This window comes from Lasioglossum baleicum, chromosome 11 (genome assembly GCF_051020765.1).
Source record: "Lasioglossum baleicum chromosome 11, iyLasBale1, whole genome shotgun sequence".
NCBI classification, from domain to species: domain Eukaryota; kingdom Metazoa; phylum Arthropoda; class Insecta; order Hymenoptera; family Halictidae; genus Lasioglossum; species Lasioglossum baleicum.
Window position 1 is genome coordinate 12,890,666 of NC_134939.1, and position 13,972 is coordinate 12,904,637.

Sequence of the window (13,972 nt, forward strand, 5' to 3'; positions counted from 1 at the left end):
TGCATCAAATCCGCTGTCTACTCGTGTTTTTCCGGATTGCAACCGAAACGTCTCTTTTTGCGACGTATCGTGAGCAGTATCATCGTCGCCGATGGCATTGCTAGTTTCCTCGGAACCGTTTCCCCCTCCATATTGTTGCCATTGGCATATGCTCGCTCTTTGACTTCGCTAGCAGCGGGAAAACCTAAACGCATCGATTAAACGTTGAATTACAGTTGAAGCCGGCTCGCATTCCCGGCTGCAACGCCGTTTCTCGTGAGTTGGACTGTTTTTATTTCTGCTTCTCTCTTTTTTTTAAAAATCAAACGTCACATGCAGACCACGTGGGATCGCACGAGCCGACGAACATGTCAGCGGTGACATCTCGCGGTAATTCGTGCAACCGTCAGCGGTTCTCAATCGGGACCGCGAATTTTTCCCTTTCGAATTTTCTTCTTTCTCTTTTTCCCGCTTTGTCGGACTGCTCGAGCTAGTCGACGTTCGCGGGGGGAGCAGCGATTATTTACTTACTTTCACTCGCACGGTCGCTGAATCGTGCACGTAAATCATTGATGCACACGTGCGCTACCATTTGTTTGGGATTACGCGTAATGGGTTGATTACGTTCTAAGTGACTCGCGTGATTGCGACCATCGAACACCGTCGAAACACCCGGGTTCCTTTAAGTCAGCCGTTTTTATCGAATCATTAACCCCTAAGTGGGACTTGAAGATCTTTTGAATGGTTGTGTGAATCTTTCAATAACGCATCTGATCCTCCTTTTCATCATTTTCACCCTGAGTCGCTTAGGGGTTGAAGCTATTCTTCGATCTCGCTGCACGACAGTCGAAGAAAGAGATGTTTTGGGACTGAAAAATGTCTTGCACGTATCATAGACGCGTCAACTTTTCGCCTCTGTCTCGAACAAGGCGGGGCGGAAGAAAAAGAAGAGCCGAGAGGAAAATGAAGAAGAGCATTTCACAAGGGTCCCGCATGCTTGTTGATTGAACCAATGAGTAACAACACTCCCCTGTCCCCACCCGTCCGCCATTTGCGCTCCCTCTCGTTCTCCTCTATGCCCACTCGATCATCCATTCCAACGATGACTTGTTTCAGGCCAGGGTAGGGAGACGCCTGACGTCATTCTCCGACGTCTGTCAGCGAGCCGACCCTCTGAGTCACGTCGTTTTGCCCACTCTGTTGCTCGCGACAGAGTATTGGGACTCTGCAAGGTCTTCCGTGGCCATCTAGTCGAGCGGTCCTCTAGAAAATCTACCTAACTTATCTTTCGCGATATTCCTCGTCCGTATGAATCACAGAGACGCGCTCCATGCCCATGATTTACCGGACATTTTCTATTTTCTACAAGCATTGGTTGGTTTCGAGCAATCATTCTAATGACGCTTTTTCCCTTTGGTTTCAGAGTTGTGCAATGATGGGTCTGCAGGCCACGGCAGGAAAACGTAAACTGGAGGGAGGTGTGGGCTGCATGGAGTTCGACATGGACATGGGCGAGAGCCCATCGAAGCTAGGTCGGGTGGAGGGTAGCTGGTGGGCGATGGAGGATAGTTACACGCCCCCGCTAAGCCAGACACCGGCGTCATACTACGAGATGGAAGTGAGTCCGCCTTGCCTGCAGATAAATCCTTGTCAGCCGACATCGGCGAGTCAACAGCAGCAGCATCAGCAGCAGCAGCAGCAACAGCAGCAGCAGCAGCACCAGACGTCGCAGCATCAGCAGCAGCAGCAGCAACAGCAGCAGCAGCAGCACCCTACAACCCCTAGCTCGGCGCCGCCGCCTTCAACGGTGGCGCATCTGCATCATCATCCCCAGCATTACTACCATCACCAGCGCGGGCCGAGCAGTCCGGTTGGCAACAACGGGTACAGCCAACTGTCGAGGCCGCAGCCTCAATGGGGCGCGCCTCATCATTACGAGCCGCCGACGATACGGCGAGAGGAGAACGGCAAGAGTTATCTGGAGCTTGGCTCGAGTTACCGGGCGAACGAGAGGTGCTGCGAGGGCTCGAGGTCGAGCTGGTGCCGGCGTGGCAGAGCCTGCTACAGGCAGAGGCGACTAGCCGTCCTGAACATCTCGATGTGCAAGTTGGCGAGGTACCGCCAGTTCCCGGACCCGAGCCTGCACCGGTCCGTTCTGATCTGCAACACTCTGAGGCACCTCGAACGGGAGATGGAGAGGGACAGAAGTCCGCCGCCCATGGAGCCGGTGATACCGGCGCCGATCGCCCAACTTCAACCACCCGAGCAAGGCAGGCTAACGCCTTTTCCAATGCCGCCGACCTCCTCGAACGAAACCGACGTAGACTCCGGGATCGGCGACAGCGACGACAGTCGTTCGATCAACTGGGGCAGCGTGCTCTCCCTCTCGAGTCAGTCGCCCCTCGACCCACTGAACAACAACGAGCTGTTGGACGTGGACATCGGGCCAGACCTAGACCTGGACTTCATGCCTGGATGGAAACTGACCCCTCTCTCCGCCGACGACATCCTCAGGAGTACAACGGCGCAGGAACAGCAACACCAGCAGCACCAGCAACAACACCATCAGCAACAGCAACACTTAGCGCCGGCAAGCGGTAGCTGCGCGAGCAGCAACATCGGCAGCGCCTGCGTCACCACCGGAAACAGCAGTAGTACGCACGAGTCGTTGATGTGCGTTGGATCATAGCCCCCGATTTTGACATCGTTGAGTCACCTCATCGACTTCTATCCGCTGATGCCACAGAGCAAATAATGCGCGGCTAATACCTAGGACTGCGAGTCGAGGGCCGTAGCCGGCACTCTCTCGAAAACGTGCGACGCCTGGTCGGCGACTCTACTGGAGATCTTCTTTTTCTTATTTATTACTGTTCGTGTCAATTACGCACCGATTGGTTGGTTCTCTTGATTACGTTCCACTACCATCGCAACCGGTACCACCACCGTGGGCATCTCGCGCCCCCTTGCCGGAGAAAAACAGGGGCTGCGCGTCGTGACGCACGCTGCGCGCTCGCAGGTGCAGAGACGTAGCGGATTTCATGGCGCATACCTCGACATGTTTCGAGAATGCGAAACGGAGAGGTGATTACCATTTATCAATCGATCGAGCACCCGAACTCGCGATCTACCAACAGACTATTCTCCCTTAAGCAGGCGCACTGACGGAAGATTCAAAGGGCTTTCACCCCGTTCGCCTACTTAAGGGTTAAACCTCTTACGCTCCTCGGATCAAAACTCGCTCGTTTTTCGTTCTTTATTTTCTCTTTGCACCGAGCTAATAATTACGGGAATCTATCACGTAATTATTTCCGAGGAGCCTACGACGGTGAAACACGATGAAATTACATTATTCGCTGTTGTTCCTTCTGCTAATCGTTGACACTTTGTTAACGCGAGATCGGGTTCTCGATCGGCTTGCCCACAAACCACCTCAAATGACTATACTATATCGAAACGATCTGTTTTTGCAGTTGCACCTGCGAGTACGGCGGCGCACGTATGAGTTCCCTGGTCGCTCGAAATGTCGCCACCGGCACGTCAGACAGAAATGAGAGAGAGAGAGAGAGAGAGAGAGTGAGAGAGCGAGAATGTGTGTGTGAGATGAGACGGAAATAAAGAAAGAGACAGAGGGAGGGAGGGAGTGAGAGAGAGAGAGAGAGCGAGATAGAACGAAAAGTCTCATTGTCAGAGCTTTCAACGTCCACGCCCCCGGGCCGGCGATGCGGTTGACGAGCGCAAGATAGCCTTCTCCACGAAAAATGTTTTAAGCGGCGACGCTGACGCGACAAGACCGACAGATTCGAAAAAGAACATTTTCACCACGAAACGAACAACCATCGTCGTCCCTCTCCGCACCGTAACGTTTCGGATAATTCGCGGGGTGTCGGCTAATGTGATTCGGTGTGTATCGCTCGCCTAGCCGGCTGGCGTTGAGAACTCTTCAGCGACGTCGCTCGTGACAGCCAATCGAAGTAGGTGAGGTATCCATCGATCGATGTTTTTCCTTCGGATTAGAAAGACATTAAAACCAGCCGACGATTAATCAATGCCATACACTGAGAGCAACACGTACACACACACATACATACATACAGAAACGTACACATTATAAGACGTAACCGCCGTGGCCTATACTACACATCTCATACCTGCATATTCACACGCACCTATACACCACACAGAGAATACCTTACACACGCGTAACATCTAGAACAGAGAAAGACACACTACATAGACGCGTTCGTACATAGAGAAAGAAATCGATATGGTGCTAGGACGATTACACCCTGGTGCTTACTTCTGTATACACACACACAGCCATGTGCGTACATTCGCACGGATCGCCCGCAGTCTTCGTCGAGGAGTCTAAATACGTCCTGACGTCGCGGACAGGACACCGCGTGATCGAACGCGGCTCCATCCACCGTGTTCAAGGATCGGATTGCCGATTTCGTCGAAGAAATCGGCGGCAAGATCCTACGTGGACGGAGACGCGTTTACAAATAGTAAACGCACGTATCTTGTGTTCTGGCGCCGCGACGCTTAACAAATGTACCTGCATTTTAGAAATCGGGATTAACGATATCCGGTCCCTTCGGATCGTCGCGCGTAGGCCACTGTGCGCCACTGATCTCCCGTAAATGTACTATATTACGTATAAAATAGTGTGGCCGACGGACATAGTGCGAAGGTGACCAAATTTACCTGGGGGTTTTCGAGAAACTCGGCGAGGTTTAACGAAAAGCTCGACAAGACACGAAGGGAGGTGGAAACCGGCGGCGCGGCGATCCGCGCAAGCGCGCGCGCGCGATAGATCTCGTCCTCAACGTCCACTGATATACATTATACCGCAGAGAAGAAAAAAAAACACCCATCGGGACAGAGCAGCTATACTTAAATCGATAGTTAAGCGAAGGTTTAAATAAGCGAGTCTACGCACGATTACAAGGAAAAAATGAACGAACGAGATATAAATAAAATAAAATAAAATAAAACTTTATAAATCGACTGACTAACTTCGCGCGCGAGACAACAAAAATGACGATAGATAATAACGATTTTACCGGCACGAGAGGTGATTTAAACTGTAACTAATTCAGTGTTAAGCCGACATGTTTACACGAGGGACACGCAGATACGTGCATACAAGGAGAGCGAGCGGAGACAGAGCGAGTGAGCGAAAGAGAGAGAGATGCGTACAATTTTGTACACAGAGAAGCATACACACAGTGGATTACACAAAGCGACACACGACTGTACATGGAGACACGCTAAATAGTTCGATGTATATAGGTACACACAGTTACGTGCTAAGTCGAAGTAATTGTCAACCGTGGATCGCGAGCCACGGCTCGTCAGATTTTCGTGGTCTAATTCGGTTTTCATTTTCTGAATCACAGTCTCCGGACTGCTGGCGGCGGCTACCGTTCGCGTCCTAGCAGGAGAAACAGAGACACGCGAAACGTTGTTTTCTTGCATGGTAGGCCGGCGAGGGGATCGCGCGAACGTTGGAGAACCTGTAAAGCAGGCGCGAGCCTCGACAGCGTACGCTAGATTGTTAACAAATTTCGTCCATCGCGTTGTTGCGTCTCGCGCGTGCCTGATTGCGGTTCCCGATCTTAGCGCCGCCTCATCGGCTCGGATTGATAGTTGAATACACGTTTGTCCGTACAGGAATCGCTTGCTGTGCGGACCAACGTGTCGACGGGAGAAACGATACAAAATACTCATGGCTGTCGAGTGGAGATCCTTATTTCACGTAAATCCACGTGGTACGTGCTACACACACATTCGTTTTTCTAAAGTTTCTAACGTTCAAACAAATATCCAGCGTCTATAAATCGAATCCATAGCATCTCAGACCACAATTCCGGTACCGCACGTTACAAAAACAGGCGTGTGTAGCGGGCCTAAGGATCCATGTACACCAATGCTGGACACATTTGTCGAAATCGAGACAAAACCGTCCCCACCGTGGCGCTCACTGTCCCCTTCCAGTACTCGCCGTTGCGGTGGGGCAACGAAGAGACGAAACAGCAGCAAACGTGATGGAAAAAGCGTTGGTGGGGGAAACAAATGTTTGAGGGGTCCCAATCGTGCCCAGCACTGATGTATATACACGGTTCTGCGAGTACAGATCCGTTCGGCACGTTTGAGTCCGACAACGTTATTGTTTTTGTATTCGCAGAGATCCGTGTCATTAGATCCTTAAATTCGTACTACATTCAGTGGCGGCTCGAGACAAATCGAGGCCCCAACAATTTTGGGGCCCTGAAACTCAAGTTAGAAATAGAAATTCGTGGTGCATATTGAGAAATAAGCACAATTCGCAATTAAGAATTGAAAGAGTTGTTCTAATTTCTTGTAAAAAAAGCATGAATGCTGCGAAATTCGTCACTGACACGGTTCACGTGCCACGTGTACACGTTCCAAGACCGCGATCTCTACAAGTCGAGCGGGGTGCCAAGCGCGGGTGCAGAGGGTGATAGGTTCTAGCTCCTCGGATGGGAAAGATAGAGAGGAGATTTTTGCGGCCGTCGGGGCACACCAGATAATTTCGTACTTTTACACGGATGTACCTTAGCCGCGTTGAAGACGCGTTCGAGTACAAGAAGCGGGTACCACGGGGTGTCGTGTTACCCGGCGGAGCTCGCAGCCGATGGCGGGGGCGGATGAGGGCGAGGAGATCGGGTACTTCGGGTACACAGAGCTTGCACTGCACACACATACACATACGTACACGGAGAGGAGGGAGAAGGATCGAAGAGTGCGAGACCGTGCAAGAGAACGACGAACGGGAAATACAAAAAAAGACGTGTGCGTTCGCGCAACCGGCGCGCACCTGAATTTCTTTTCCGTTATCGACGACGAAAAAATCGGGTGTGTAAAAGCGAACAGTTTATTCTTTCTCTTTTCTTTTTCTTTCTCGGGGGACTACGACTTCTAAGACGTAACGAAGGAAAAGTGGAATCATTGTAAATAGTATAAATAGCGCACGCGCAGATGTACGTTTAAGCGAAGAATAAAAAGATGATATAATAGGTATAATGTGAAGAAAATATACATATAAGATATTATATATTATATATATATATGAACATATATATATATATAAACAAGAAGTATATATATAAGATTATTATATATATTTACCGTGATAAGTGATACAAAGCGGTAACGGGGACTCGCGCAATCTCGTTGTCGTTCGGATGGCGGCGCTAGCAATTTTGCGGGTGGCCCACCAGGGCCCTTTTCTCCACTCAAATTCAGTTCGACATACGTGCAACCTCCGCGACGATCGACACCGCGACCGATCAAACGATCGGACAACTGACCGCTCTGTTGTTGTCATCCACACGTTCATTCACAGCGTCGCAGCTCTTCCAGAACGTTTTTCACGTGCTCGTCGAGTGTAGATTATACGGCCGACCGGCCAACGTTTGCGAGAGATTCCTAGCTTCTTCAACAAATTTCTCGCTCTTCTTGTTGGAGCGATCAGTTGTCTCCACGATATGGTCAAGGCACGATCTCGTCCGAGTTGCGTTCTTAACTCCTTGCGGGACAGAAGCTTGATACCACCCTCGAACATTCGGATACGTTCATTTCATTTCTCATTATTCTTACGATTCGGTTGTTTAACCCTCTGACTGCGACTCCAGTCCAGAACCATCGGACCACCACCTCGAAAACGCTTCGGAATAAAATTACATCCACAGCGAAAAAGTAACAATCATTGTTCGGCACGACCTTGCTCGTTCCTTAGAAATGTACAAAAGAGATATATATATATATGCTGGGATGATGCTTTACACTCTATTCGACGATTGCATAATTTGATTGATTTCTAATTGTAGAATCAAGAGTGTTCTTGAAAACTTGACCATTGAATTTTATTCTCGAATCGGGCACGAACTTGTGCAATCGTCCAATTCGTTCTAAATCAACGAGTCGTGCTTAGAAGTACATTTTACTTGTGTGGTTCAAATCGCTGTAAATTAAAGATCTTACGGTGTCCGAAAATAGCAAAAGATTTTCGGTCCGAGGAACGCGCGAGGGTTAAGCGAACAATGAAACACGGTGCATAGATTTAAGTGGACGTACACGTACAACTTTTGCTATGTATAGATAAATCTAGAAGGAAGTACGTGTACTGTTCCCGCGGTGAAAGGGTTGAAAAGATCGATTCCCGAGGTATATCAACCGCATTGTCCTATGAAGAGTTAAACGAATTGGGCTGGCGCGAAGACGTACGATTAAGTTCCTATTACACGATATCTGAACGAGAATTAGTTAGCAATTAACCCGGATTAAACCGATGTGTAGCGACAAGTTCGAGTGGGCCGCCTCGCGAACGAACCAGCGTCCTCGAGCCTTTTTTTCTTTCACTACGGTTAATGCTATTATTATTGCTACGATTATATCATTAATATTATTATTAATTGCGTTTCACGTCGAACGACCGTGGACAAAGGGCGCGGCGGCGTCTTTCCCCGATCGTTTTACGGGGAAAGGGACCGCGCGCGCGGTTTTGTCGACGGTTCACGAACATTGTCCGAAACAACCGAGGACGGGAGGATGCAGTTAGACTGGAACGGTTTACCGAGACGAACGAGTCCCATTCGTGACCGCGTACCTAGGACAGGTGAAAAACACACGACACTGTACATTGTAAATAGTAGCGTGGAGAAGACGGTTACAGAAAGACAGAGTTAATTAATTAAAAGGAAAAAAAAGGTGACGCGAGAAAATGAGATGATGTTGCATCGAAAAATCGCGCCGGGCGCGTCGAAGCGAATACGCGCTCCCGAGGGACCACGTCGATTTTCTGGCGACCCACGAAACACTAGGCGAAACTTTCCGATCATCGTCACTCCAGACCATCGATTTTGTCTTGTTCGACAACGTTGCTAAATTCTCCCGAATATTATTGCCGGACAGCGGATCTTCATGCACGATAAAAATTGTCAGTGAAACAGAAATTTACTTTCTCTCTTAATATGTTTAATGGTTTGAAAATAATATAACATTTTCACGCGTTCCACGCGCCAAGCCGGTTTTGCTCGACTACTGAACAAGCTTTTTTTTATAATGCCTCATTCGTTCGGTGGAATTATATTCTACAGTGTTAAACTTGTTACAAAATATATTGTTTTTAGCGCATTCGATAAATACATCAGCGTGTACTGCCAGTGGTGCACGTGGCTCGGAGCGTGTTGAATTACAACTACTCGTCATAAATGCATAAAATTCCGCTGTCTAATTACCGCTATCGTTCATCCGCAAAAATTCCCACTGAAATCACGCGTTTTAGCCGCAATTCTCGCCGAAAATCGATGCGTCCCGATGGGGTACGTTCGCCATACGAGCCGCGTGTGCGGCCATTTTAATAGAGCTAGGAAAATTTTAAGATGCACGGTTGTATCTTCGAACGTGTGCCGACTACTCGACTGTAACTCGCGACCGTGTCACGAGACCACGTCTAAAGAATAAAAAAAAAAAGAAGAAAACGTATGTAGTAAAATGAGAAAAAAACGTATCATAGGGAACGCGGTAAAATGTGAATGGCAAAGGGGATGGGTTGGTGGACGAGAGGGTGCAAAAACGAATAACTAGGGGAATGCGAGCTCGCGACTTTGTCATTATGCGCGAGCGTTCGCCAATTTGTTACGATTGCTAAAAAAAAGAAAACAAAACAACACCGGAACAAGAGAAGAAGCAAGAATCGCAATTACTCTAGTCCTAAGTGGTCCATGAATGCACGGCACGCGGGACGCACGGTTCTCGAGTGGTTGGACACGTCGTATTTTTTCTTTTTCATCCGTTTGAATTTCTGTTCGAAAGTTGTGAAGTTGTATCGCATACCGTTTTACCAAAATACCAGCAGCAGAAATCAGCATAAACAGAAAAACAAAAATGGGAATAACAAATGCAGCGCAGAAACGATTAACCTGATGAAAAGTAAAAGAATAACGCACGATATGGACAACAACAACAACAAAAACTATCAAAAACAATAAAGAGTATTATTCTATATATAATAATGGTGTTCTGATATTTTGTGACCCCTTTATCCCCTCAACTTCGTCTAAAAATTATGTTTATTACGGTAACTTCGATACATCAACAACAAAGTAATAATTGAGGATGTATTTTTATTTAGGTACATCGTAATAAAATATAGCGTGTGCATTGTCAACGCACCGATCGAAGTACAAATTTATTGCACAATAAATTAATCATTCTATAAAATTGCATTCGCCCTCTTTGAGGTACTCTTAAACTATAAAAGGTCACTTCGTTTGTGCATCGCAAGATGCTTCAAAATATCCTTCTTCTTCGCGAAAACCTCGTCGCATTTCTCGCAACGCAACAGCTTCGCGTGATGCGTTTTCGTATGTTTCAACATATCGTTCTTCTGCGAAAATCTTCTGCCACAGGTTTCGCAGGGAAAGGGTTTTTCGCCTGTATGGATTCTTAGGTGAACAGCCAGCGCTCCCTTGCGCGTGAAACTTCTACCGCAATATGTACATCTATGGGGTTTAATGTCCGAATGAATTTTCATATGCTGATTGAGATTGCTGGAACACTTGTATTCCATTTTGCATATGTTGCAAACGTAAGGACGTTCTCCGGTGTGGATTCTTTCGTGTATGAGACGCGCCTCTTTGGCAACGAACGATTCCCCGCAGTATTGACACATGTGTGACCTCTCCTTGGAATGCATAGATTTCTTATGGTAGATTAAAGAATTTTTACTAGCCAACTGTTTGCCACAAATATCACATTCAACCCTCGTTCTCTCTCCTTTATGCGAGCGTACGTGGTTTAAAAAATCTGTTCGCACGGCGAACATCTGGCTACAAGTTTTGCACTGCCACTCCGTTCGATCGGAGTACTTTTTCGTAATACTTTCCATAATATCTTCCTCCGTGTGTCTCTTCCGATGCAATTTTAACTCGCTCATCGACTGACATTTGCACGCGCAAATCTAGAAAGAACAAAACGATTGTTTGTTACTTTCGTAATCGTTTAATAATAGAAAATGTCAACAGGCTTACTTACGCTACAGGTGTACATTCCGCTGTCGTTGCTATGTCTTTTCAGGTGAGTATTCATATTCCCTTTACGATTGAAAGACGCTCCACATATCGGGCAAACATGTTTATTCGTTCCATGAGATAGTCTGTGTTGCCTTAATTGTATCCTCTTGGAAAAAGCTTTGCCACACTTTTCGCAAAAGTATGGTTTGTGGTCGTTGTGCTGGTTCATGTGCTCTCCCAAGTGAAATCTAAATTGTACACGTAACATATATTGAATTATCGATAGTTCATTCTCAAAATTGAACAGCATTTATTAGCGTACAAACTCTACCTGGACCTAAACGCGTTCCCACAAATTTCGCAGGCGTGCCGTTTCTTTTTTGAGTCGTCTAAATGGGTTCTCTTGTGACCCCTTAGATTATTTGAGTGCTTAAAACTCTTTCCACATAAATCGCACAGATACGGTTTATCTGTTCTGTGCGTAGCCTCGTGAACATCTAAGCTCGACCATTTTTCATAATTTTTGTCGCAGATAATGCACGCGAACAATAGTTGACTTTCGTGACGTTTCGCGATGTGATTCAGTAGTTCTTTTTTGGTGCTATAAATGGACCGACAGTGACCACATTTCTTATTTGTTTCCGCCATTGCAACAGTATCTATATTATCAATTTCTGTCGCATGCTGTTTATCCGTGACTTCGTAATGTTCTTCTTGAAAAGGTTTGCAATTTAAAAGCACTAATGATTCATTCGCGTTTATACTACCAGATATTTCCTTCTGCTTCTCTACTATTATTTCATCTTCGTCGCACAGTATCTTGTGATTCTCAAACATTGCTCGAGTTTTAAACGTATCTTTACAATGGAACGATGCAATCTCGTTAATACCGTTTGCTATATCGCTTTGCGCACCGCTGTATGATTCGATAAGTCTATTTAATTCGGATTGCATCTCTTTTCTTATGTTGTTCGAAGAGCTAGCTTTCTTCGGATCCTCCGAATAACTCAATCTTGTAGGCACATCCTGATTCATTATTACTTCTCTTCCTTCGTTAGACGATAGTTCTATAGACATAGTATGAATTGTTCTGTTCATGTACATCTCGTTTATCATTTCCGAAGAACACGTTCGTACTATTTCATTGTATTTATTGTCGTAATAACGTAACTGCAAAACGATAAGGATATATCAAGTTAGTTCTTTACACAGTTACTGTGCAAAATAAATATACATACTCCTTCCTTGATGTTTAGAAACTTTCTCAGTCTCATATCGGTCTTCAAAGATGTCGTCACTAATAAATGAGCTGCTTCTAAATTATCGTAACAATTGCTACATATCTTTTGCGGCATCAAGTCTTCCAAATGAGGATTTATTGGCAAGTGTAAACTCATTTTCTCTCTTATCTTTAATTCTATGCCTTTCTCGGCAAAGATTTCTATACCGTCTAAACAAGGCTCACCACATATTCTACATAAATTGGAAAACCTTGTGTTAATATCTTGATACTGGTCCATCTCGACATCTATATTGCAATCCGTTAATTCGACATTGTTTGTTACTTCAATTTGTTCGTTTCTAACAAACATATTTGCTACATTTTTCTTTGCTATATCGTCTGATCCGAATAACGTAGGAACAGCATGTTGGTCTATTATAATGGGGTCGGTTTTGTTCAAATAGAAATGGTCTTCGATGTGGTCGGAACAGACATAGTAATTTAAATGTAACTCTTCGTTAGACTTTGTTAAAAGGTCCGATCTGCCGCAATGGTGTGCCCATATTTTAGACCTGAAAAAAATTGATTCTTTATACATGCATAAACTTTTATACATTTATTCTAATACCCTTTAATATTAATCAGTAATTTGATAGTAATTAATTCTTTATGCGTAAATGATATTCGGTACAATTTAACCCTTTGCACTTGGAGCTATTTTAACTGGAGAATGAAACAATTCTTCCTAGCTAGAATATTTCCATTCGTCATGATTAGATTGTGGATGTTTATGCAATATTCCAATTTCGTAGACAAATTTTAAGAAAGTGGGATCAAATAAAATCCTATTCTCATTGGTAATAGCATTTGTAGATTCAAAATAAATAAAAATCGTACTAATTTCTGACAAATTTAATACTCCAGCGTTATTTGAACATTTTTATAAGCTGTATATGCATAAAGATCTACAGAAATTGGTATAATACCTCTTACAATACCTAAATGTTTAGTTATTAAATATCGACATATTTAATAATGTAAACAATATTTTGAACAATGGTACAGCAATTTTTAGCGGCGTCTTACAATTTAAGAAGAAATATTAGAACGAGATTTGACATTTAATTAAACCACCGTTCTAAATGAGAACAATTTATTTTTCCTGGAAACTTACATGTCATCGTTCGGGAAATTAATAAAAATGACGTGCGTCGAGTCTTCAGTTTCCGAACAGTATTTACAATTCTTTGCAGCACAAACTATTTTCATCTTGTAAATACTTTCAAGATCGACTTTCTTTATTGCTTCTTATGCGTCGCTTAAACAGAGCGCATCTCGTGTTAAAATTGTTATCAAACCATACGTCATTTAACTGCACATCACTCTCTCTCATTGTCGTGTACACTAAACGATGGTCTATATTTATGTTTATACATTTTTGTACGTATAACAAAGTATTTAGATAAAGGTGAGTATTGAAAAATCATTGTTTTATTGTATTTTATTTTCGTATCCTGAGGAGTAAATCTATCCTAATGTAAATTGTCGGCGGAACAATAACATATCGGCAAGAATCATATGTTTCTTAAAATCTCTAAACAGCGCCGTACTTCATAGTGGCGGAACGCTCAAACTGGTATATAAAATTGCCGACAGACGATCTGTTGGTAAGACTTCGCTTGCAAATCTACGTTATCGACATCGCCGCGTCGATGAAAAGACTAGATCCACA

The 13,972-nt window shown here is 45.1% G+C and overlaps 2 protein-coding genes across 4 annotated transcripts in view; one reads left to right on the forward strand and one right to left on the reverse strand.

Annotated features, from left to right (window-relative positions):
• Positions 1 to 10,019, forward strand: part of Tara (SERTA domain-containing protein 2 taranis) — a 51,441-nt gene extending 41,422 nt beyond the window's left edge. For 2 of the 3 annotated variants that reach the window (XM_076433819.1, XM_076433820.1), the window contains exon 2: positions 1,403 to 10,019. In XM_076433819.1, the coding sequence (XP_076289934.1) occupies positions 1,403 to 2,668 (1,266 nt within the window). In that variant the 3' untranslated portion in view covers positions 2,669 to 10,019. The remainder of the gene's footprint in view (positions 1 to 1,402) is intronic. The other variant, XR_013010018.1, reaches the window with a different exon arrangement.
• LOC143213709 (uncharacterized) lies at positions 9,995 to 13,827 on the reverse strand. The gene is made up of 5 exons (XM_076433818.1): positions 13,415 to 13,827; positions 12,257 to 12,812; positions 11,350 to 12,188; positions 11,041 to 11,266; positions 9,995 to 10,966 (listed from the first exon to the last, which is right to left on the reverse strand). Exons 1-5 carry the CDS (start codon positions 13,507 to 13,509, stop codon positions 10,259 to 10,261), a joined length of 2,424 nt encoding a protein of 807 aa, XP_076289933.1. The 5' UTR covers positions 13,510 to 13,827; the 3' UTR covers positions 9,995 to 10,258.
• Positions 13,828 to 13,972: the final 145 nt, after the last annotated feature.